The sequence below is a fragment of the Lithobates pipiens genome, unplaced genomic scaffold (genome assembly GCF_037356315.1).
Source record: "Lithobates pipiens isolate NorthernLeopardFrog02 unplaced genomic scaffold, aLitPip1_a1.2 Scaffold_23, whole genome shotgun sequence".
NCBI lineage: Eukaryota > Metazoa > Chordata > Amphibia > Anura > Ranidae > Lithobates > Lithobates pipiens.
Genome location: NW_027507785.1, coordinates 137,881,161 through 137,908,330, shown reverse-complemented (window position 1 = coordinate 137,908,330; position 27,170 = coordinate 137,881,161). Strand labels below are relative to the sequence as shown.

Genomic DNA, 27,170 nt, shown 5'->3' with positions numbered 1-27,170 from the left:
TATTAGGACCAGTTCCCTAAAGGATTCCAGCAGTCATCAACAGATTGGTTAGCCGGACCCATTCTTGTAGCTGGGATGCTAAGATGGATGGTACCCAGGCTCCACTTTGAAGACGGAAGTTTTGCTGGGAATTGCCTGTAATGTGCTGCCTTTTGGTGCTGGACCCTGTGTTTATGGAACTCTGTGCAGTTTGTCACTGACCAATATGTTCCAGTAGGGTGCTGTAAAAGTCCAGGGCAATTTACCCCAAATTTCAGGGGCACCAAGATCCTGAAGGTCCACAGAGACAGAGCCTGCTATGATGGGCGAATGCTGGGTGCCAGTATTTTGGGTAGGACACTGTGGCTAAAAATAGGTGAGTTTTTTTTATTTATTTTTTTATGTGGGGATCCTTTGACCACTTGCCCTTTGGAAGGTTTACCCCCCTTCCTGACCAGGCCACTTTTTGCAACATGGCACTTTTTTTTAACTGACAATTGTGAGTTGTGCGACACTGTACCCAAATAAAATTTGATGTCTCTCCCCTCCCTTTTATTGGTATTTGATCACCTCTGTTTTCTTTATTTTGCGCTATAAACAAAAAAAAAAACCACAACAATTTAAACCAAAAAATATTTTTTACTTCCTGCTTTAAAACCTATCCAATAAAGTGAAAAAAATGTATTTCTTCATAAATTTAAGCCAATATGTATTCTGCAATTTTTTTTTACAAAAAACATCACAATAAGCCAAGATTGATTTGTGCAAAAGTTAGTTTCTACAAACTGAGATTTATGGAATTTTTTAAATTTATTTTTACTAGTAATGGTGGTGATCCACCACTTATAGCAGGACTGTGATATTGCGGCGGACATGTAAAACACAAAGTGACACTCTTTGGGGACCAGTGACACTAATATAGTGATTATTGCTAAAAATATGCACGGTCACTGTACTAATAACACTGGCAGGCAAGGGGTTAACCTCAGGGCTATCAAAGGGTTAAATATGTTCATAGGGAGTGCTTGCTAACTGTGTGGGGAGTGTTTGTACTTTGGGAAGGCAGAGATCTGTGTTCCTGCTTAGCAGAAACACAGGATCACTACCTTCCCTTCTCACAGAATAGCAATCTGCCTGGTTTAGACCGTCGTTCTGTCTCTCTCAGGAATGATCAGCAGGTCCCGGCAGGCATTGCGTCTGCCAGACCTACTGATTGGCTCCTGTGTCCATTCTTAGCAGGAGCAGGTCGCTGGCGCCCTGCGCAGAAGAGCCGATTTGCCTCCGTATATGTATGATATGGTCGGCAAGCGGCAAAAGTAGGAATCATGATTAGGCTGCCTCACCTTCTTTCATTTGTCCACTAGGGACAGAGTGGTGGTCTATATCCCTGATTGCTGTTGGTAAGTGATCTGTTGGTGGCATTGTATTATGGCACTACCCTTTAGCAGGGGCCGTTGCCGCCTTCATCCCCGTTATCCACCGCCCTCATGGCTGGAATTGCGGGACAGGGGTGTCTGTTCTCCCCATCCTGTTGCTTTCCCCGCTTCTTCATGGACTCCCGACCTCCTGGGGACCTGAACTGCTCAGCCAGCACTCTCGGGCCTGCCGCCTTCTTGGACCCCACAGCATTTTGCAAGCTGCAGCTTTGGTGAGTGCTTCCCCCTGTAAGTGTATCCCCCTGTTTATCGATACTGCTGTCTGCTGTTTCCTGCTTTGTGGCCACCCTGGGGTGCTCCTCAGTCCGGAAGGCTGCTATTGACTGCCACCCACCAGCTTTACCCCAGCTATCTGACATCATCTGGATAGCATGGGTAATTAGCCGGGGCTTTGGGTCTACAACCCTCAGACCAGCAGTATTTTATACACCCAGTTTCTATCCCTGATGCCCTCTAAAGACTGTGCTGCCAAAGGGGCCGCGGCTTGGCGCACAGAGAACTGTCTTGACACAGCCCCAGGCCCCTGAGACTCTCACGGACTACTTTGCATCATTGGATTACCTCCTAATTTCACAGATCACTGACACCATCTTCCCCAGCCCTGTCTGATGCAACAATTCCCACACAGATGAGCTCCCACAATCGCTTCAAGTCGCCAGGGGGCTCTGATCTCATTGACAGACGCTCCCACAGTGCCTCACAAGCTTCCCTCTGCTCTGGGGATAGATGAGGCGCAAATGAGATCATTGCATACTTGCATCAGATCACTACCCAATTAAACACTCTGTAGCTCGCCTTGAAAACACCTACCACTCTTCCTCCAATCCCACGGATGGCTCCGGATTCTGCTGAGATGGTGGACCGCTGGATGAGGCATAAAGCAGTGATGCACAACGGAGGGCCAGGCCAGCCAGAAAATTAGCACTGGGAAAGATGCAGAGAAGGGAATAGGAGAGTCTGGGCTAGGTATTTTTTCTATCCAGATGTGCAGGCACTCGGATGTTCGCGGATGAAATTCGGGATAGCTTGGAGCTTCTCTCCAGAATGTCCGTTGCGGATCACCTCCCATGGCTCGGAAATTCAGGCTGGGGCAGAGGAAGGAGATGTCCGGGGACAAACGGGCCGCAGGACAGGCTCACCAGGGTATGCTGGCGTGCACCCTTTTTTAGAAGAGATGTATACTGAGTGGGATTACCCAGATAAGTTGTTTGTGCCGACCAAAAAGATTTTCTCTTCTCTATCCAATGGAGAATAAGTTCTCTAAAAAGAGTATGCCCGCAGTGGATACAGCGGTTCCCTGTCTGAGTATTTGATTTGCCCAGTGGATAATACCAAGGTCTTCAAAGACCCGGCTGACAAGAGACTAGAGACACTGTACAAGGCTTCCTTTGCATTAGTGAGCTTGGCTGTGTAACCTGCAGTGGCAGACATTGATGTTTGCCAAAGCCTAAAGGATCACATTAATCTGATGATGAAGTGGTGCATGTGGAGGCAGACACTAGTGAGGGATTAACATAGTTCTCTGCGGCGTTGTTTAGCAGTAGATGCCCTGAAGGACACTATCAGGCAAGTTTCTCATTTGGCTCTGGTGTCTATTCACATGAGCAGGGTTCTGTGGTTGATGAACTGGTCAGGTGAACTGCCTTGTAAAGAAATTAAGAGATTTTCCCTTTCATGGGGAATACTTGTTTGGGGAGGACTTGGATAAATATATCCAAAAGATCTTTGACAGAAACAGTTCCCTCTTGCCGCTCAAGAAAGAGGGCAAGCATCCAGCATATAGAGGTTCGGCTACTTTGGTTTCCGGTTCTTCTACTTCTAGGCAGTCTTTTTGGCACTCCCAGGTTACCAGTCCAGGGGTAAAGCCCACAGTCAAGGCCAGAGGAGGTACTCGGTCAGCTGTTGGCATAGGGGGTAATCGAGTCTGTTCCAGTGACTGAAAGATTCCTTGGATTCTACTCCAATCTTTTCAGTCCCAAAGCCAACCGGGGGTGTGCGGTCGACGTTGGAGCCCAAGAGTTGAAACAAATTAAGGTCTGGTCATTTCATGTGGAGTATGTGCGTTTTGCAGTGGAGGACCAGCACTTTCAGTTTGTGGCCCTGTCTTTTTATTTTTTATTATTTTTTTTCTAGCCACAGCTACTCAGGTATTCATGAACATGTTAGCCCTAGTGCTGGGCATATTATGAGTTCAGGGAGAGTGCATTCTGTGGTATCTGGACAACCTGTTGCTCAGAGAATGTTGGGTGCAACAAATAAGGCAGAAAAATGCCTTTAACAATTTGTACGCTGGAAGAACTGGGGTGGATTTTCAGTCTGTAGAAGTCTGCACTGGAGCCAGCACAGAGTCTGGAATATATCCTGGATATGGTTCAGCTGAAGGTGTGTTTGCCCCTGGAGGAGGGGAGTCGTAGGTCTTCTTTAGTTCGCTATTGCATGAGTCTGCTGGGGAAGATGGTTGCCATGATCAAGGCCATTCCATATGCACAGTTCCATTTCAGTCCGTTACAGAGAAATATCCTGTTGGCATGGAATAGGAGTTTAGTTTTTGGACTGCCGAATGTCCCTAGCTCCAAGTATCCCTTGAACATTAAACTGATGGATGGTTTCTCAGAATCTGGAGAGGAGGAAGTAATTTTTTTGAACTAACTTAGGAAAGTTGTGACTACTGATGCCAGTCTGATAGGATGGGGAGCCATTCCAGGGTCCCTTTCAGTACAGATGAAGTGGTCTGCTTAGGAAAGAGTTTTACCTATCAACATTCTGGAGCTTTGTGCTGTTCAGCCTGCACTGCTTTACTGGACTAGTCCCCTTCAGGGACTCCTACTGAGTCCAGTCGGACAGTGCCATAGCAGTGGCAATAATCAATTATCAGGGAGTTGCAAGGAGTCACACTGCCCAGGTGAAAGCGGCTCATATTCTTGCTTGGACAGAGCTTCATGTTGCGACCTTGTCGGCAATACATATCCCGCGTGTAGTGAATTGGCAGGCGAACTCTGTTACCAGTGGTTGATTTTGGGGGGAGTGCTCTCTTTATCACGAGGTGTTCAATGCAGTTTGTCAGCGTTGACACACCAGATGTGGAACTTCTAGCATGTAGGTTCACTATGAAGCTGGGAATGTTTGTCTCCAAGGCGAGGGATCCGCAAACGATAGGGATGGACACCCTAGTAATGGCACACAGTGGGACCAATTCTTCCCTAAATAATGCCTTCCCACCTGTTCACACGCTTCCGTGTCTGTTACGCATGAGCCGGCAGGAGAAAACACCAGTAGTTTTAATTACAACAGCTTGGTCCAGAAAGGCGCAGTACACCGACATTAAACTTGGTGGTGGACAATCCTCGGATACTTATGGCCTAGCCAGACCTCCTTTCTCAGGGGCCAATATTGAATCCCACTTTACAGTCAAAGGCTCTGACTTTTCAAATGAAGGCTCACGTTACTAGAAGTGTTGGCCTCTTCAGCTATCCGTCATCAGGCGTCAGTGGCTCGGGCCTGCAAGGCTGCAACCTGGTCTTCGGTGCATACCTTTACAAGGTTTTACCAAGTGGATGTAAGGGCCGCTGAGGATGCAGCTTTTGGTTGCAGTGTTTTGCGGGCTGTAGATTGGTTTTCCTTGGGCCTGAAGGTGGCTTCTGTACCTCCTTCCCCTCTTGTGCATTGCTTTAGAACGTCCCATGTAGTCATAATTTATAGCCTCTTTCTGTGTCCTGTGATGTACGATAATTAAAATAGATACTTACCAGTAAAATACATTTCTTTGAATACATCACTGGACAAAGAGTCCCACCCCTCTTTCTTGGACTTCATTGTCTGCTGCAAAACTGAGTTAATTCTTGTATTAGAGGGGTTATATAGGGAAGTACTTAATATCGGTTTCTGCTAGTGTACATTCACCTATAGGTGGCACATAACCCAGGTAGCAATGATTTTGTTAGCATGCTCTTTGTTGCATGACAAGAAATTGATTTTTACCAGTAAGGACAAAAATCCATTTTTTTTTTTTTTTGTAGAACGATAAATGTGCTGTGTTGAACAAATACAATCATGCTGATTAATGTCAATCAAATGTCAATCAAAAATAAACATATTTTGCAAAGTATATATAGTATCCAATGTCACAAAATAACCAATATGAACTTTAAAAAAGTGACGCTTGTCGATGTGAAAAACTCTGTGCTCAATCCATAATCCTCCAAATAATTAACCAGTTCCCACCCAGGCCAATTCTGTCATTTCTCTCCTACATGTAAAAATGCACCTATGCACAGCATTAGTCTGTCTCCCAGGGGTATGCCTTCACTGTCTCCATAAAAATACTTTTACCTTTTAGTCTTTATATGCTGTTTGGCCATACCATGTGTCACCAGCATCTACTAAGCTTTATGTGGATGGGATTATGTTCTCTATTGGACGGTAATTTACTGACTGAGACTTCTTTCCTGCCCCTGCTATAAGCTACTATCAATTTCTGTTTGTACTCATCAGAATATGCCACTTGCTGTCCATTCTATCACAGCGTGGTTGACCGCTCTTTATATGTGGATCTGTCCTGGTTGCTATGACATTTGTATTTGAGGCGCAGCTCATTTGAAGATAGTGAGATTTATTGCTCTCTCTTGCTACATCTTTGAACCTTTTCCCATATCCTGAGGAAGCCTTTACGGCGAAACATGTAGACGCAACACACAAGGGCACAATGTACTAATTATATAATTTCATATGATTTTTATATTGTTTTTAACACTGTTATGATATTGTATTTTTCAATAAAATATTTTTTTCTACTTTCCTATTTGCTTCCATGACTTAAAAGTCCGACCTGTTTATATCTATTTTGTATCTTCTTTGTTTTTTCCCTTGTATGTCACCTCGTTCTGAATGATCTATTTTCCAATAACTTTGTGCAACCGTGTGTATGCAAGACAAGTTTGGGCCAATCAGACGGATTTTGTCGTCTGAATGTCCGACCGTGTGTACAGGGCATAATAGGCCAGATTTTATGTATTACCTTGTGGAGATGCAGACTAGAATACTGCTATCACTGAGAAGCAAATGATATCACCTGTGATTATATTTCAGTTATCTTGCAAACCTGGCCTGTTAGTGGGCCCTGAGGACAGGGTTGATGACCACTGCTCTACATGTTACTAACTACCATAGTGAAAACAATATATTTTTAAAGCCAAATACACATATGGATGTGACAGCACACAGGCATTCCATGCATTAATGATATAGTAAAATGAAATAAAATCAGAGCCAACATTGTCAATGAATCCTTTTATTGACTTTCATGCAACAATGAAACCTTCCATTCACATCTACTTGTATTTTCATACTGAAGCCCAGAGCTCCTCAGACATAGACAGAACTTTGCTCCCCCATAATTGGTGTATTACCTGATACTCCTATAGCAATAATGTTCCCTTCATTGTAAATAGAGTATTACAGGATCACATGCCACACAAAGCCATCATGTGCTGCACAGAGCCGTTCGTTGTCGTATGGGGATGATGGGACTGTATGGGAGTATGGTGAAGGAGGGATAATTTGTACTGGATGTACAATAAAGGAGTCTGTGGAGACATTTCGGGGGTCACTTTAGATGTGAGGGGGAGTTGTCAGTCTCCTATGTGCTGTACACAGGTATGCTCTTTACACATAGCACTATGTACATGTCAGAGAACAGGCACAGGCCACTATGCTCCTTATGTCTCCTCTTCTGATATAACACAGTGCTATGTGTAGAGATCTTATGTTAATTTCTGGACATGAGAAGTGACTCCCCCCTAACTTGCATTGTTATAGAAGCTGTACACTCACTACTTTACATTGTAAAAAAAAAAAAATTATATATATATATATATATATATATATATATATATAAAAAAAAAAATTCTCTCATAGATATCTCTATATATATCAGATATCTTGTTTTTCTTTTAGGAAGTTACACTCCATCTCCGGGTGGCCCTTTCTCTGCTTTGACACCAAGTATGTGGCCACAGGACATACTTGCAAAATACACGCAGGTAAGAACAAATATAATTACATTTAGAACAATTCATACAGTGAGGGAAACAAGTATTTGATCCCCTGCTGATTGTGTACGTTTGCCCGTCTATAATTTTTATGGTACGTTTATTTTAACAGTGAGAGACCGAACAACAAAAAAAAATCCAGAAAACACATTTCAAAAAAGTTATAAATTAATTTTGCGTTTTAATGAGTGAAATAAGTATTTGATCCCCTATCCAGCAGCAATATTTCTGGCTCCCAGGTGGCTTCTATACAGGCAATAAGCTGAGATTAGGAGCACTATCTCTTAAAAGGAGACTCTTTCATTTTTTTTCCTACTGGATGTTGGATTTATAAGTCATTAAGATATTTGTAATTTCTTTGTTTTTCTTTTTATGGAATTGTCGCTTTAAGGCTGGGTTCACACTGCTGCGGCGGGAGATCCGGATGTGATTCGCACCGCACTGCAGTGCAAATCACATCCGATCTCCGTAGCGATGCGAGTTCAGCCATACAGATAGTATGGCTGAATTCGCATCGCTCCCGCAGCAAACTCGCACGGGACCCTTTTTTTGGTCCGCAGCAGAATCTGATCGCATGGGTGTTCACACCATGCGGTCCGATTCCTGTGCGAGTGTGCAGATCGCACTGCGATATGCGGACGGATCTGGGGGTGTCATTAACATTTCATTGACACTCCCAGCCGTTCGCATAGGGCAGTGTGAACTGCCGGCGGAAGGCATGCGATGCGGGAAAACGCCGCGGATTCGCGGCGTTCCCGCATCGCTGTGGTGTGAACCCGGCCTAAAGGGAAAAAAAAGAAAAAAGTGTAATGGAAGGGCTCCTGATCTCAGCTTGTTACCTTTTATAAAAGACACCTGTCCACAGAAGCAATCAATCAGATTCCAATCTTTCCACCATGCCCAAGACCAAATAAGTTTGCTAATGAACATCTGAATGATTCAGAGGAGAACTGGGTAAAAGTATTGTGGTCAGAGGAGACCAAAAATCGAGCTCTTTGGCATCAACTCAACTTGCCGTGTTTAGAGGAGGAGGAATGCTGCCAATGACCCCAAGAACACCATCCCCACCATCAAACATGGAGGTGGAAACATTATGCTTTGGGGGTTTTTGTCTGCTAAGGAGACAGGACAACTTTACAGCATCAAAGGGACGATGGACGGGGCCATATACTGTCAAATCTTGGGTGAGAACCTCCTTCCATCAGCCAGAGTATTGAAAATGGGTAGTGGATGGGTATTCCAGCATGACAATAACTCAAAACACATGGTTAAGGCAACAAAGGAGTGGCTCAAGAAGAAATACATTAACCACTTCGCACCCAGGCCAATTCTGACATTTCTCTCCTACATGTAAAATTCCTAATTTTTTTGCTAGAAAATTACATAGAACCCCCAAACATTATATATGTTTTTTTAGCAAAGACCCTAGAGAATACAATGGCGGTCATTGCAACTTTTTATCTCGCAAGGTATTTGCGCAGAAATTTTTCGAACGCGTTTTTTTCAGAAAAAAAAACTGTTTCATGCTTAAAAAAAACAAAAAAAAAAATAGTAAAGTTAGCCCAATCTTTTTGCATAATGTAAAAGAGGAGGATACGCCGAGTAAATAGATACCCAACATGTCACGCTTCAAAATTGCATGCGCTCGTGGAATGGCGCCAAACTTTGGTATTTAAAAATACCCATAGGCGACACTTTAAATTTTTTTACTGGTTACATATTTTGGGTTTCAGAGGAGGTCTAGGGCTAGAATTATTGCTCTTGCTCTAACGTTCGCGGCGATACCTCACATGTGTGGTTTGAACAACGTTTTCATATGTGGGCGGGACTTACGTATGCGTTCGCTTCTGTGTGCGAGCTCACGGGGACAGGGGCGCTTTAAATTTTTTTTTTTATTATTGTTAATTTAATTTTTATTTTTTTAGTTTTACACTTAAAAAAATAAAAATAAAAAATTGACTTTTATTCCTATTACAAGGAATGTAAACATCCCTTGTAATAGGAATATGGCACGATCGGACCTATTTACAGTGAAATATGGGGTCAATAAGACCCCATATCTCACCTCTAGGCTGGGAAGAATACAAAAAAAAAAAGATCCTGGCTTCCTAGCCAGATCGGCGCCGTTAATTTGAATACCGAGGCCGGGGCGTGACGTCATAACATCGCGCCCGGCCTCCGAACGATCATAGAGACTCCGGGGACAATCTAGTCCGCCGGAAATCTCTATGATTACTTGCTGGGGCCGGCGGATCCTGTGACCGACTCACCGATGGAAACGGTGAGTCTGTAGAAGCACCGGAGGGCGGCGGGAGGGGGGGGTCCCCTCCCGCCGCCCGTAAGAACGATCAAGTGGCGGAACAGCTGATATGATCATTCTTATGGTGTAGGGAATCGCCGGCTGAAAACCGCAATATCTGAATGATGTCTGTGGCCTCAGGCATCATTTAGATATAACCACCGAAACCCCATGACGACAATAGACATAGTGTGGGAACCAAGTGGTTAAGGTCCTGAAGTGGCCTAGACAGTCTCCAGACCTTAATTCCATAGAAAAAATGTGAAGGGAGCTGAAGGTTCGCATTTCCAAACGTCCGCCTCGAAACCCTAACAACTTGAGACAGGATCTGCAAAGAGGAGTGGGGCAAAATCCTGCCTGAGATGTGTGGCCAGCTACAGGAAACGACTGACCTCTGTGATTGCCAACAAGGGTTTTGCCACCAAGTACTAAGCCATGTTTTTTTGAAGGGGTCAAATATTTTTCACTCATTAAAGTGGGGTGCCCCCTAAAAAAATAAAAAATTTAAAGTCAGCAGCTACAAATACTACAGCTGCTGACTTTTAATAATCGGACACTTGCCTTTCCCAGGGTCCAGCGATGCGGGGGAACGAAGCCCCCCTTACCTGCTCGCGGCGCCATCATTCTTACTGTGGGCACCCGGCTGTGGCATGCACGAGCGGCGCAGGGCACCGTTATACGCCGCACAGTCATCTGGGACACGTGACAGGTCCCAGATGACTGTGTGGCACAAGGGGAGGTGATGTCACCAGCCCGGGCAAGGAAGAAGGCAGACTACGAGGGACCCCCTAGCAACAGGTATTTAGAGATGAGTAACAAAAAATATTTTTTTTCCCAATTATTTCATTTTTTAAAGAATTTTTAACTTTTTAAAAAATTTTGGTGGCAACACCACTTTAAAATACAAATCAATTTATACCTTTTTTGAAATGAATTTTTCTGTATTTTTTTTGTTTTTTTCTCTCACTGTTAAAATAAACCTACCATTAAAATTAGACCATTACTTTTTTCCCTCACTGTACAAATTTGTGGTTCTGAAAAATTTTGCACAAATATTGCGTTTTCTTTATACAAATTATCCTCTTTCTGTGTGATTTACAGAAGGAGCAGTCTGTAGAGCAGCCAGAGTTCCGCTATGATGAGTTTGGATTCAGAGTGGATAAAGAAGGTAACGATGACCAGGGAAAACTGAGTTAATTTTTTTCTTCTTAAAATGGGTTTGATGAAAACGTCATTCTAGTATCTGATGAAAAGTCGATATAGATATATCCCTAAATTTGTTAGTCTACTGAATAAATTAATTTGTGTTTTTCTTTTTTCTCTTTGTGTGTGTGTTAAATATTGCAGATGGTGCAGAACCTAATTCAAGTAAGCTATTGGGTATCCCACTGACAGAAGACCCCCAGCAGAGGCTAAAGTGGCAAGCCCACCTAGAGTTTACCCACAACCATGACGTAGGAGACCTAACGTGGGATAAGATAGATGTGACACTCCCTCATTCTGACAAACTGCGCTTGCTTGTACTAGCTGGAATTCCTCATAGTATGAGACAACAGGTACACCAGTGCTTGAAGCAAAAGTGTCAACTTGTCTTTAGCAGTCTGTATCAAATTAAACTCTGTAGCATGCTAATCCTACAGCTATCCAAGGCTAGCATTGCTCCCCTTCATGATTCCTCAGTACTCTCCAATTAGAGATTTGAAAAACACTGCCGTCTGCCTATAGACATTAGATAGCGGTCAGGGGTGTAGGTTTAATCCGTCTGCCAAATGTTTGTTTTTGCTAAATATTTTGTAAACCTACACACTTATTTTGCCTTAGCATTGACATTTGCACACTCTCATTGCTTGGTTTATCTAAAAGAAACATTAAGCAGTAGCTCCACTTTTCTTCTAAAAAAAAATCTAGCAATACAATTGTGACACAAGTCATATTGTATTTGAATGTTTGAAAAAGGAAAGGTAATTTTTACTATCTACAGCTCTGTAATTTTGTGTGAAATTTAATGCAATATGGCTGCCTGGAGGTGTGCTTTATATGGAATGCCCACCAGATATGTCATATCCTGCTTGTGTGATTGGCTCACTGTATTTCCCAGACGTCTGCACTAAGATACAAATCAGATTTCAAGCATCTCCTGCAACAAAAATTAAATTTTTGGTAAGATACTCCAAACAGGAAATTTCATCTAAAGGGATGCAAGCCCAGCAATTTTCCTCAGAACTTTGCAGGTGCAGCAGTTGACTAAACCACTCCCATTAAACTTGTGCACAAGGGCACAGACAAACACACAGGGATTTCTTAAGAATAACAAAAGGTAGGAATCTGCAACAAAGTTTGTCAAAATCCTTGCAATGCACATAGATCATCTAGAGGGGAATGTTACACTTTAACAAAGAGTAAAAGAGTTCTACTTTTCTTGGTTTCTTTGAGGAAAAACTACCCTGTTTTTTTTTTTGTTGTCCATACCCATAATTATTGCTTGATCCAACTGAATGATATTTGTGGGCGTATTCTAGTACTATAGAGGAAAATAATACTGATCTGGAAACATAATTTGGAAGAGTGCCAATTTAGAAAATCCACACTTGCTTGAAGGGGTTGTAAACACTCGTAGTTTTTCACCTTAATGCATTCTATGCATTAAGTTAAACAACCTTCTGTAGTTGTGCAGCCCACCAGTGCCCCCGTTTTACTTACCTGAACCCGGCTTTCTTCTCCCCGTGGATGAGCACACCAGCTCTAGCTGGTGTCTCATATCCTGATTGAATAGATTGAAAGTAATGCAGCCATTGGTTCCCGCTGCTGTCAATCAAATCCAATGATGCGGGTGTCAGGGCTGAGTCCTGTTTTCTGTGTATTGACACAGAAAGCAGGACTCGGCCCTGCACCCCGGTGATGCATCATTAGATTTGATTGACAGCAGTGGGAGCCAATGGCTGTGCTGCTATCGATCTGTCCAAATCGACACAGAAGCAGAACACAGGAGCACGCCTGTACGGGGGTCCGCAAAGGGAGCGCTTCTCTGACAGGGCACTCGAGAAGAGGGGGAACCAGGAGTACCGCAGAGAGCCCCCAGAAGAGGAGGATCAGAGGCCACTCTGTGCATAACCAACTGCACAGCAGCGGTAAGTATATGTTGTGTTTTTTTTTTTTTAACTACACCTTTACAACCCCCTTTAAAATGGAATTTCACTTTCTCACTCAACATTGACCATTTTTCACATTTACTTGGTTTTCAAGACCTAGGCAAATTGTCATGCATCTCAGGAGTGTTGACTAATATTTGTAATTGTGTGCATACACCTCAATCATTGTAGTAGTATGGACATATACATATTTAGATCTGAGAGATTTTGTACAAAAGAGGTAGTTCAATTCACAATACACATTTATAGGGTTACATAATATGTACACATTACACACCAGGCAGTATTTACAACACAATGTACAGTGTAGGTCCCCTGGCTTAAATGATATTTACAAATTACTCACAGAACCATATTTACAATACAATATAAGGTGCAAGTATAGAGTTAGATTACCTGTTCACTTCAGGTCAGCCCATGGTGACTGCTGTGTGTTCCCACACCAGCGAGAGTTAGCTTGCTCACAAAGCATTATCCCCCCCCCCCCCCCCCCCCCACTTTCTGTAGTGTGGCTAATATAATTCTCCCTAATTGGTCACTGTACCTAGTAAATGTACATTGGACACAGCCTGATTGGATGAGTCAAAGAAGGCTGTTTACTACCCAGGTTAGATGTTATCAGGGAAAACAAAAGGCCACGCTTTGAAGTTGAACTCATTTACTTTTAATTTACTAATATGTTTCAGTTAGAAGGAAATATACATTTCTAATTACAATATTGTACAGCTATTAATGGAGCTTTCACATAAACTCATAAGGCAACAGGAGGTAAGTAGGGGTGAAGGGGTTCTCTCAGATAAGCACACAGTCCCACATGCATACATGCATGAGCTAAGGGCAGATTGATTCCAGTAGGGCTGAAACAACTAATCGATCAATCGACAACTAATCGATTATGAAATGAATCGATTACTATTTTCATAATCGATTAATCGGCCACTAACATAATGGGGTTAAAAAAAATCTAAAATTAGCCCTTTATAGTACAAAATGAGCAAATCGCTACTGTAAATATTACTTTCACTGTCCCATAGTAAAAAATGAACCCCTTACAGTAGCGACTATTTGCTCTTTTTGTACTAATTTTAGTTTTTTTAACCCTATTATTTTACTAAACATCTCAGGCCTGGGTCACACCTCTGTTTTTTGGTGCTTTTTGCAGAAACGCACTACAGTTCATTTACATGGTTTTCTGTGGGATACGTTCACATCCATGATTTTTTTCAGCTGCTGCGTATTTAGAAAAGAGAAGGACTTTTTTTTAACGCATACCGTATATACTCGAGTATAGGCCGACCCGAATATAAGCCGAGGCCCCCAATTTACCCCCAAAAAACTGGAAAACTTATTGACTCGTGTATAAGCCGAGGGTGAGACATGGCTGTCCATCCCTGTGTGTCCGTCCATCCCTGTGTGTGTGTCCGTCCATCCATCCCTGTGTGTGTGTCCATCCATCCATCCATCCCTGTGTGTGTGTCCGTCCATCCATCCCTGTGTGTGTATCCATCCATCCATCCATCCCTGTGTGTGTGTGTGTGTGTGTGTGTGTGTGTGTGTGTGTGTATCCATCCATCCATCCCTGTGTGTGTGTGTGTGTGTATCCATCCATCCATCCCTGTGTGTGTGTGTGTGTGTGTGTGTGTGTGTGTCCATCCATCCATCCCTGTGTGTGTGTCCGTGCAGCCTTGTGTGTGTGTCCAGCCTACCTGTGTCCCGAGCCGCCGTCGTCCCGAGCCTCCTCCGTCCCGAGCCTCCTCCGTCCCGTGCCTCCTCCGTCCCGTGCCTCCTCCGTCCCGTGCCTCCTCCGTCCCGTGTCGTGCCGATGGATCGCCGCTCCAGGATCGCCGCTCTTCTCGGCGGCCATTCTACAATTCAAAAGCCGCGCCTCCGCCTCCGCCTGTGATAGGCGGAACACTCAATTTCCCAGCAGCCTGTGTTCCGCCTATCACGGACATTGTCTCATCCTCGTCCGTAGTACGAGGATGAGCGGATGTCCGTGATAGGCGGAACACTGACTGCTGGGAAATTCAGTGTTCCGCCTATCACAGGCGGAGGCGGAGAAGGAGGCGCGGCTTTTGAATTTTAATGTCCGCCGTCTGTCTGCTCGATACGCTGATCGAGCAGTCAGACAGCGGTGACTCGAGTATAAGCCGAGGGGGCACTTTCAGCCTCAAAAAAGAGGCTGAAAATCTCGGCTTATACTCGAGTATATACGGTAATTGTGCTTTTTTGTTTTTTTGGCTCAATATACTTCAATGCAGAATCTGCAGAAAAGCATGTAATAATGCATTTTTGCTGCAATTTGTGTTTTTAATCTGCTCACAGATTGGGCAAAAAAATATGTAAAAATGCAAATCGCAGCAAAATTACCATTTTTTTTTTTAAGGTTATTAACTGATTATTCGATTAATCAAAACAATAATCGGCCAACTAATCGATTATGAAAATAATCGTTAGTTGCAGCCCTAGATTCCAGGAAGTAAATGCTACATGAATCATCTGCCCTCAAGATGGCCACAGCCAGAAATGCTAGAGGGCGTTTTTTCTTAGCAAAATTAAGCCTGGGGACATGAATAGATGGTTGAGTGTGTTTACTCTGAACATTAAAAATGAATTCAATAGCATTTTTGGTTTGTGGTGCTCAGATGCAGTGTAGTTCCACTTTAAACCCCATGCCGATGTAAAAACGTAGTCAGTCAGCTAATAAGTAGAGAAAGGGGCCGGGCCGCAGCTCCCTGTCTGAATGGATACAGGGATCTGTGGCTCGGCTTGGGTGCCCCCATAGCAAGCTGCTTGCGGTGGGGGCACTCAACAGGAGGGAGGGGACAGGAGCACCTTAAAGGGACCCCAGAAGAGGAGGATCTGGACTGCTCCAGCAAAAGCACTGTACAGAGCAGGTAAGTATGAAATGTTTTTTATTTTTAACTTAAAAAAAACGAGACTTTAATATCACTTTAATGATGGATTACAGGTCCAGATGGAAGTCCATCTAGTTGAACCATTAGAAACAAAATAACTAGAATACATACAAAACCTCCTTATACTGAATTCTGTACCCATAGTTGAGGAAGAGGAAAAACTATAAAGCATGGACCTATTTGCTCCAGCGTGGGGAAAATGAATTCCTTTCTGTCCCCCAGAAGGTAATCAAATATTCTCTGGATAAACATTTTCAGGTGTTATTACCTAATAAATGTTAAAAACAAGTTCTATTTTGTGTATTCAAGAATGCATCCAGCTCTTTTTAAAAACAAATGCACTAATATTATCAAAAGTATTGGGAAGCCTGCCTTTATATGCACGCACACACTTTAATGGCATCCCAGTCTTAGTCCGTAGGGCAGGGATAGGCAATTGGCGGACCTCCAGCTGTTGCAAAACTACAAGTGCCATCATGCCTCTGCCTCTGGGTGTCATGCTTGTGGCTGTCAGAGTCTTGCTATTCCTCATGGGACTTGTAGTTATGCAACAGCTGGAGGTCCGCTAATTGCATATCCTTGCCGTAGGGTTTAATATTGATTTGCAGTGAGTGGCTAAAAGCAAATATTGTATCAAAACAAATAGTGAGTATAATGACTTGCATGAATGACACAGTATACATCAGACAGTGTCCTAGAACAGTAAAAACAATGTTACTATGATGAAGTCCAGACATCAATATTTATGTGGAGTGCACAGATCGGGATCCCCGCATCACTTTATAAACCACTGTTATTAATGCCAAGGTGTGTAGTCCACATAAGCCCCAGGGCTTCCCAAACAGACCTGCCAACTGGCCAGTAACAAAGCAAAAAATGGTAAGAATACTCGCAGAAGGAGCAGATTACCCCTGGTCCACACAGTGGATTGAACAGCTGAGTCTTATGTAAAGCTGTGCTGTATATCTAATCAAGAGACATTAAAATAAAGGCTAATATATAGATGCAGGGGCGTCTTCGTGCAAGAAGCAAAGTAAATGTAAGCATTATAGCAATATATAAAACAGTTTACAAGTCAATCATAAAACTAGTATATCGTTGGATAATTGCAGAGTTGGTGAGAGAAAACGTGCAGATTGCTAATCCGACTTCTGTGGCAAAGGTTAAATCAAGTCCAGGAAAAATCTGTGTAGCTGACAATATCAGATTATTTGATATGAAAGGGAGCAAGCTGATCTTACCATACCCATATGAGTTCACTGGACATGCTGCATTCATATCGGCTGTCATGAGGGGGATCATCAGATCTTAATTCAGCTCTAGCTCATGTATCAGATTACATGGACCTTGTATCACAATTGACCGTCAGAGTGCAGCATAGAGGGTGGTTTGTATGGGTGCCAGTATCTTTGCCTAACCGTTTGTCCGGCAAGTCCATCAAAGTCCATAACACTTTGCATTATAAAATTAGTTGCGCTAAAAATAAACTATCATGCTTAGTGATACAAAATTAGGATAACAACTATTGCAGTGATTATCGCTCAAATGTCCATATGCGCAAGGATCAAACGGTGATAAGTGCACACAATTTAATTAATAAATTAAGAAATGAATATAGGTGAACAACAAAGTCCTCTAAGGTTGTGTATTCCAATGTCCATCACTGTACACTGAGGATGGGTTAAAATGGAGAGAGGAAGACAGGACTCGATCTGAAGACAGATACTATAAGTGGGAACCCTTACCAGAACAGATGGAGACCCTTAAGAGCAGAGTCAAATGCACAGGCAGATTGAGCCCTCTGTGGGGACAGGAATATCTTCGGATACCGCCGAGCCCTTGGTGTCTTCAATGATGAACAACGATCGGTTCAGCGAGATGCGGGAAAAGCCTGGCGGATGGACACAATCTGTAAAAAGACACACTCAAACTCGAAGCCACAAGTGCATAAAAACGAAGGGACTCCAATCGTGTAGTAAGGTTAGAAAAGTAAGCCTTTAATGCTAAAAGAACGAACGGTGACATCCGAAAAATAACATATACAAAAATATAAAAAAGTCGGCTAGTTAAAAAAAACACACACACACACACACCTGTGTTCCGGGGTCACATGTGGCATGGTGGCGTCAGCACAAAGCACCACCCTTCATGTTTCGTAATACCTTACGTCTTCCGTGGGCGCTGTGCTGATCCATCACTTTAAATATCAAACAGCTACACCCAAGCCTCAATTCCATCTTGGGTGCCATGTTATTACTCTCAGATGCAACGCAAACAAGAACCGGACCTCGATCTGAAGTTCAAAACAATCGCATACTGACAAACGAAGAGCCAAGGAGATAAATTAATATAATAAAGTTAATGACATAATAGTAAATAAACATAACTGGTCAGAACTTGTAATGCGAATTAATCGCATATACACATACCGTATATACTCGAGTATAAGCCGAGATTTTCAGCCTCTTTTTTGAGGCTGAAAGTGCCCCCCTCGGCTTATACTCGAGTCATCGCTGTCTGCCCGCTCGATCAGCGTGTCGAGCAGACAGACAGCGGCCATTCTATGATTCAAAAGCCGCGCCTCCGGCTCCGCCTTCGCCTGTGATAGGCGGAACACTGAATTTCCCAGCAGCCTGTGTTCCGCCTATCACGGGCGTCGTCTCATCCTCGTACTACAGACGAGGATGATACGACGTCCGTGATAGGCGGAACACAGGCTGCTGGGAAATTCAGTGTTCCGCCTATCACAGGCGAAGGAGGAGGCGCGGCTTTTGAATTTTACAATGGCCGCCGACGAAGAGGGCACGGGACGGGACGAAGGCTCGGGACAAAGGCTCGGGACACAGGTAGGCTGGACACACACACACACACACACACACACACACACACACACACACACACACACACACACACACACACACACACACACACACACACACACACACACACGGAGACACACACACACGGAGACACACACACAGGGATGGATGGATACACACACACACAGGGATGGATGGATGGATGGAGACACACACACACAGGGATGGATGGATGGATGGATGGAGACACACACACACAGGGATGGATGGATGGATGGATGGAGACACACACACACAGGGATGGATGGATGGATGGACACACACACACACAGGGATGGACGGACACACAGGGATGGACGGACACACACACAGGGATGGACAGGCATGTCTCACCCTCGGCTTATACACGAGTCAATAAGTTTGCCAGTTTTTTTGGGGGTAAATTGGGGGCCTCGGCTTATATTCGGGTCGGCCTATACTCGAGTATATACGGTATGTAGCACTATTTAAGTGCAGATTTAATAGTAGCTTAAAATGTGGGAAAAAAAGGAACTTAAAAAAAACCAAAGACAATAGAATAAAAATATTAATGAACGTCGCATTGAGGTCGAGGTCTCTTCCAGATACATACAATGGAACAAACATCAAATTTCTCTATTGAAACCGTAAGGACACTAACATTTACAGAATCAGTAGTCTCAAAATACATAATACCATATCTCAAGAGTTATCAATAAAAGCATTGATCTCTATATCTACATTAAGGCCAAAGGGCCTGAGGCATCTAACTTTATAAATCCAGCTCATTTCGAGCTTTGAAATCGCACACCTCTTTGGCTTGACTCTCCAAGGTAGTCTAAGTTTGTCTATCCCCATCATTGAAGTTCCCTTGGGGTTTTATTGATGCACCTCTAGATAGTGTCTAGACACAGGATGGCCCTTAAAACATGTCCTAATGTTTCCTGTGTGTTCGTTCAGCCTGACCTGCAGTGGGCGTACAGTACGGCCCACATACTGAAGCCCACATGGGGAGGTCAGCGCATAGATGACACAAGTGGTAGAGCATGTTATGAGTGATTTAATGGCAAAAGTATGATTAGTACTTGTAGAGGTAAATTGTATAGTTTTCCTGTCTTTAATAACATTATTAGAGCAAACCGCACAGTTGTTACATCTATAAAAGCCTACTAAGTTCTGAAAGAACATTGGCTTATTAATATGCGAGTCCTGACTAGTTATGTTTACTATTATGTCATTAACTTAAATTTATCTCCTTGGCTCTTCGTTGGTCAGTATGTGATCTTTATGAACTTCGGATCGAGGTCTGATTCTTGTTTGTGTTGCATCGGATCTGAGAGTCATAGCATGGTGCCCAAGATGAAATTGAGGTTTGGGTGTAGTTTTTTGATATTTAAGTGATGGATCAGCATATCGCCCGTGCCCCAGGAAGACATAAGGTATTATGAAACGTGTAGGGCGGTGCTTTGTGCTGACGCCACCATGCCACATGTGACCACGGAACACTGGTGTTTGTTCATTTTTTTTTTTTTTTTAACTAGCTGCCTTTTTTGTATGTCTGTATATGTTATTTTTGGGATGTCACCGTTCGTTCTTTTAGCATTAAAGGCTTACTTTTCTAACGTTACTACACGATTGGAGTCCTATCTGTTCTGGTAAGAGTTCCCACTTATACAGTGACTAAATTAGTTCCGTCTTCCTCTCTCCATTTTAACCTATCCTCAGTGAACGGTGATGGACATTGGAATACGCAACCTTGGAGGACTTTGTTGTTCATCTATATTCATTTCAGAATTTATTAATTTTGTGCACTTATCACCGTTTGATCCTTGCGCATATGGACATTTCAACGATCCTCATTGCAATAGTTGCTATCCTAATTTTCTGTCACTCTAAGCGTGATAGTTTATTTTTAGCGCAACTTATTTTATAATACTTATTTGAACCATGGGGATATTTGATGGTTTTTGTTGCAGCTTTTTTGTAATTTTTGTGTTTTTCTAGCGCGGCATTTATTTCAATAACACATTGCAAACTGCATACAACAGTTACTAAGTAGTTGGTGTTGCGCTCCGAATAAACAGGAAAAAATAACAATATAGCTAAATAAACTAGCTGCAGTGCCTAAGTGTCAATAAATGGTATATAAATAAACTAGGTGCCTTAATAGACTCAGACAGTGTGTATATCCACTCAGGTGAAATAAATCAAGCTGTGCACCTAACCCAGTGCTAACAGTATCCAATCGAGTGCTATGTGCAGAATCAATAATCAAAAAAGATTCAATTGAAATACAACGGCGTGTAGCATAAATAAAGATTAAATAAAATAAAAATAAAATAACAAACTAAAGTGAAATCAAAAAATCAATGAATAGATAGAGGTAGGAAAAAATAATAAAAATAAAATAAAGAAATAAATTAAAAAAAAAAAAAAATTATATAATATAATAAAGTTTTAGAATAAAAATAAAAAAATACACAGAATATACAAAAAGGTAAGACTTGTAAAAACTAAATGATACAATTTGGTACAGTGCAATAATATCCAGTGTATCTTAGTCAAAGTGCATACAGTGCAAAAAAATTGATAATCAAAATCCAAACTCACATCCAGAATGTGCTCTAAAGTATCAAGCAACAGTTATATATAGTCATGCAAAATGTGAGTCCATCCAGTGCCAAATAAATCAATAAGCTGTGTGACCAAACAAAAGGCACTGGTTCCACCGGTGCTCCTGTGAATCTTGTGTTCACACACTAGGTGCAATAACTACCTTACCTTACTGCTGTAAGGTAAACAGCATTCCAATAAACACTTGCTATCCGCTGGTATAGGCTCAATAAGTAGTTTTCTCTGGACACTCAGTCACCATGCATATGCAGTTATCATAAAAGGAAGAAAGGGGAACACTCCAATAGTGAAGTAAGTAATTACAATATCTATTTATTCAGTAAGCAAAGTCCTGGGTACTCACATTTAAAAGCCATAAAATGTACAGTTTAAAAAACGAACGAGCGCCGCGCTTGTACTCCGGACGTCACTTCCGGTGTCCTCACTCTCCAATAGCGTTCCAGACCTCGGCAAGTGAAGAGCCTGAATGGATAGTCTCATCAGTCCTCCCCATGGGCTGTTAGTAACGCTGCTGGAAGATTCTGGGTTAGGTGTATCTGCACATCAGGGAATCATCCCGCTGATCGTTTCGTCTGTGGTATCCACCGCCCAATCGTCCTCACACAGAGATCCCAAAAATGATGCTCCTTTTGCTGTATACAGCAGGTTTCTGTATACTTACTATCATTTTTTTGGGGAGGGTTATCACCCCTACCGGTGTTTTGCTGCAACCATAGCTTTTATTTTAATTTTATATTTATTTTTATTTTAGGGCACGTAGTTTGGCGCGAGAATACCTTATACCTTTATGCATACAACAGTTGTTTATGGGCTCCAGAGATTTCCCCACTAGCGGTGCAAGTTCATTGGGGCATAAGCTACAGGTTTCCTGTAACGTATCAGTGATGTCAACACATTTTGCTTACGTTCAAGCATAGCTTCGTCAAGATGATATGCACCCGACCCGGGTCTCCCTAAATACTGTGAAGGGGGCCGTCCACTAATTTGTCTTAAAGCAACACCATAAATTGAAACATTCATCCATTGTGTGTAATGTTCTATCTGTTAACACAGACACTTGACCTTCAGCTTTACACAAAGGGAACAAGCCATTTTATCTATATGGCTTAAGCGGGAGAGAACTTGTGCAGCTCAAAGAGCATTCACAATACAGTAAACATAGTTAACATAACAAATGGTAAAAATAGACTGGGAGGGAGGTATTTAATCTTCCAAAAATAACTGACAATTCAGCTCAGTATTTAACCCCAGTGGGTCCAAAGCTCTGACCATATTGAAATCCCCTCTTCTGGGTGACAGTTTGAGGGCATAGATTCCCTTGATCGTCATGTCCCCAAGCTGCCCCCATGTCCCTTTTTGCAAATGCTTAGCCAGGGACTTATCAGTGTCCTTCTCCATTTCTCTCATATGCTCATCGATCCTAATGTAAAGTTATTGTTGTTTTTTTTGCTCTGGGAGATGGAACACAGACTCTGATATGCTGTGTCATTCACGTGAGGCATTGTACTCACTATTTATTTGTTTTGATACAATAAATACATGCTTTTAGCCACTCATTACAAGCCCATTTTGCTATTTTTTTTTTTTTTAACTTGCCATTTATCGAAATTTCAAAAAGAGTATATAGTATACAGACAGAAATGTGCGTCATAAGTAGCAAAAGAAAAAAATTATACAGTAGGTGAACAATTCGTATTAGTACAGTGTACAAAGGATGAACTTGACCGTTATAGTAAAAAGTTTAACAAGTGATAAACTGCTGCATTTACTGTATATAGTGGGATGGATTTGAAGTCAGCTAACAGTAAGGTAAAGTATTATATCGAATGGGGGTGTTCAAATTGGGTGTGGATAGGATATTAAGGCCATAAAGCAGGTGTAGGTCACGTGAGATTTAGGCTTTTTGGGTGTCAGCCAAAGCTCCCAGTGATTATGAAATTTTGGGAGTTGTAGGGGAGCTTTGGCATACATAAATTCTATCAGGCAGTTGTTGAAGAGTGTGATCACTTCCGAAATAGATGGGGGGGATTTCCACTTTCTAGCAATAGCTAAGCAGGCAGCTATAAAAACATGGGAAATTATCCTGTGTGATTTCTGGGGAACAAGTGTCCATATCCAGACCCAAAAGAACCATTTGTGGCGATAAGGAGAAAGAAGTCGAGATTAGCAAGAGAATGAGCTTGGTGAGATTGGACCAGTAAAGAGTGACTGTGGGGCAATTCCACCATATGTGCAAGGGAGATCCATAGCGTCCACAGTTTCTCCAGAATGTGTTGGTTGTAGAGGGGTAGATACAAGCCAATTTAGCAGGTGTGTGAGGTACCAGTCATGGAATATTTTCTGGACAGATTCCCAGTGAAGTAGGCAGCGGGAAAACTTTAACAGTGCATGAAGGGAGTATTGTAATATGTTGGTAGAGTTTATGTGGGATTTATATTGTATAAATATGTAGCGGAGTCGCTTCTGTGCATACGGAATAGTTTGACTGGTGTATAATACATCTGATGGAGGCATCAAAGCTGTATAGTCTTATCCTTTGAAGAGATGACAGAGCCCAGATAAGTATACAAAGCCTCCTGCCTCAACTCCCCTGACAACTCTGGTATAAACATTTTCCAATGAGACCTAGCCTTAGCGACCAACCTGGAGTCTCCTGAACCCACCTTCTGATAGTATCTGGAAATTCTTTTGACCGGGTCAGATTCCCCAAGGACTCTCTCCAACGAGGTATCCTGTACCTGTACTTCCTCTATACCGAACTGTGCCACCGCCACATGACGCAGCTGGGCGTATAGAAAATGCCAGGTTATGGGTATCCCAAACAGTTCCCTCAGCTAAGCAAAGGTACACAGCCTACCTTCCTGAAATTTGTGGTGGAGATACTTAACCCCATATTTAGCCCACACTCTCCCATCCTCTCTTTAAAAAAAACTCCTTAAGGGTTTCATTATACCACAGAGGTTTATTAGATGACTTCCATAGGGGTCCATCTCCCGTTTGTTGGGTGCAGATGTGAAATATCTGTCCAGGCAGAGCAATCGCCGAACCCACGCTTCTACACGGCACACCCTTCCTATAAACCATATTCACAAGAGTCTCCTGCGAAGTAGCCTCTGCAGATTCCAGTAAAGTCGTAGCATTAGGGATTTGAGGAGAAAATCTCCAATGCAGGAAGGACAGCTGTGCTTCAAAGACTTGTAAGTCCCGGAAGGGTCAATCCCCCCCATTGTATTGGGCAGTTTCAGTATGGCCATGGACACCCTGGGGGCTCGAGATCCCCACAAAAATCCCACCACAACAGAGTCTATTTTACGGAAGACCTGTTTTGACACAGACATGCGAGTTCAAAAGGATGTACAAATCTTAGGGAGAAAGATCATATTAAATTCTACCCATCACTGTAAGTGGTAGCTTCTGACATTTTTGCACCTCTGCAAGAGCCCCTATACTCTGTCAAATTTAGCTCCAAAAACCTAGAGATGAGGCGCTGTACCTGAATCCCTAGATATTTAATTATATCCAGACAGTGGAATGGGACAATCAGCAGGGACCACTACATGTTCATCAATGGGAATTAGATGACTTGACCCAGTTAATTCTGAAGCCAGAAAAGTCCCCAAATTCCTGAATCAACCCAAAGGCCACTAAACTCAAGGGACCCAGATCCAGAGAGGGTATCACTAGACCTCAACTTGGTCGCTAGGGGCTCTATGACCAGGGCAAACAGGAGTGGAGACCATGGGCACCCCTGTCTAACCCCACGAATAATGGGAAAAGGCTCAGAGATGATACCATTAACCTGTAATCTCACCAATGGGTCGATGTTTAAAAGTTTCACCCAGGAGATAAAAACAGGGCCAGACCCATAGGACTCCAGAAGCCGAAAATGGTAAGGCCAATTCACTCAGTGAGTCGAAAGCCTTATTTGTGTCTAAGGAACCACCCCCCATGCCCCAAAATTGTCGTGTCTAGCCTGAAGGTTCGGAAAGGGTCTCCTAATATTCATCCGAGCACACCTACCTGGGATAAATCCAGTTTGATCCGCATTCATAAGCTTTAGTATAACCGTCTGCAACCTCCCTGCTATAATTTGGAACAGGATTTTTGTGTCCACTTTCATCAGCAAGATAGGGCGGTAGAAGTCACACAACCTAGGTTACTCCCCCCCCCCCCCCCCCCCCTCCTTTTGGCAGTCTACCATCCGACCTGGCCGATTTGAACACTCAACAAAATGGGTACCACCCCGAGGGGAAACCATTTAGACCAGGAGATTTCCGGGTAGCAAAAGAGGAGATTGCCACCACCTCCTCCACAGTAATATCTTTTCCCAGAATGTTGCGGTCTTCATCAGTCAGCACAGGTAGATCAATATTTGATAAATAGAGCTCCCATGCCCCCCCCTTTAGAGGTGCACGACACATACAGTTCCCTGTGAAATTGAGCAAAGATGTGTAAGATATCTTCTGAGTCACATGCTTACACCCTGTGCTTGTCATAAACAATATATATATATATATATATATATATATATATATATATATATATATATATATATATATATAAAAAATAGGGCAGCCATGAGAAATTGCGCCCCCCCCCCCCCCCCCCCGAGCCTGACTACCAACATTCCCCCAGGGTCCCGCCAAATGGCTGTCCCACCAAGTCCTCCAGTGCCTCAGCCCCCCCAAACCTGTATGCTCCCGGCCCCCCTCACACCTGTATGCTCCCGGCCCCCCTCACACCTGTATGCTCCCGGCCCCCTCCTCACACCTGTATGCTCCCGGCCCCCCCCTCACACCTGTATGCTCCCGGCCCCCCCCTCACACCTGTATGCTCCCGGCCCCCCCCTCACACCTGTATGCTCCCGGCCCCCCCTCACACCTGTATGCTCCCGGCCCCCCCTCACACCTGTATGCTCCCGGCCCCCCCCTCACACCTGTATGCTCCCGGCCCCCCCCTCACACCTGTACGCTGTCGCCCCCCCCCTCACACCTGTACGCTGTCGCCCCCCCTCACACCTGTACGCTGTCGCCCCCCCCCCCCCTCACACCTGTACGCTGTCGCCCCCCCCTCACACCTGTACGCTGTCGCCCCCCCTCACACCTGTACGCTGTCGCCCCCCCTCACACCTGTACGCTGTCGCCCCCCCCTCACACCTGTACGCTGTCGCCCCCCCTCACACCTGTACGCTGTCGCCCCCCCTCACACCTGTACGCTGTCGCCCCCCCCCTCACACCTGTACGCTGTCGCCCCCCCCCTCACACCTGTACGCTGTCGCCCCCCCCTCACACCTGTACGCTGTCGCCCCCCCCCCTCACAACTGTACGCTGTCGCCCCCCCCCTCACACCTGTACGCTGTCGCCCCCCCCTCACACCTGTACGCTGTCGCCCCCCCCTCACACCTGTAGGCTATTGCCCCCCCTCACACCTGTAGGCTGTCGCCCCCCCCCCCCCCCTCACACCTGTACGCTGTCGCCCCCCCCCTCACACCTGTACGCTGTCGTGCCCCCCCCCCTCACACCTGTACGCTGTCGTGCCCCCCCCTCACACCTGTACGCTGTCGTGCCCCCCCCTCACACCTGTACGCTCTCGCCCCCCCTCACACCTGTACGCTGTCGTGCCCCCCCCTCACACCTGTACGCTGTCGTGCCCCCCCCTCACACCTGTACGCTCTGGCCCCCCCCTCACACCTGTACGCTGTCGCCCCCCCCCTCACACCTGTACGCTGTCGCCCCCCCTCACACCTGTACGCTGTCGCCCCCCCCTCACACCTGTACGCTGTCGCCCCCCCCTCACACCTGTACGCTGTCGCCCCCCCTCACACCTGTACGCTGTCGCCCCCCCTCACACCTGTACGCTGTCGCCCCCCCT

The 27,170-nt window shown here is 44.1% G+C and overlaps 1 protein-coding gene across 1 annotated transcript in view; it reads left to right on the top strand.

Annotated features, from left to right (window-relative positions):
* The window catches only part of SGSM3 (small G protein signaling modulator 3), a 732,042-nt gene that overhangs the window by 148,679 nt on the left and 556,193 nt on the right, over nt 1-27,170 (top strand). The window contains 3 exon segments of the mRNA XM_077452424.1: nt 7,368-7,453; nt 10,863-10,929; nt 11,109-11,317. Coding sequence (XP_077308550.1) covers nt 7,368-7,453; nt 10,863-10,929; nt 11,109-11,317 — 362 coding nt within the window.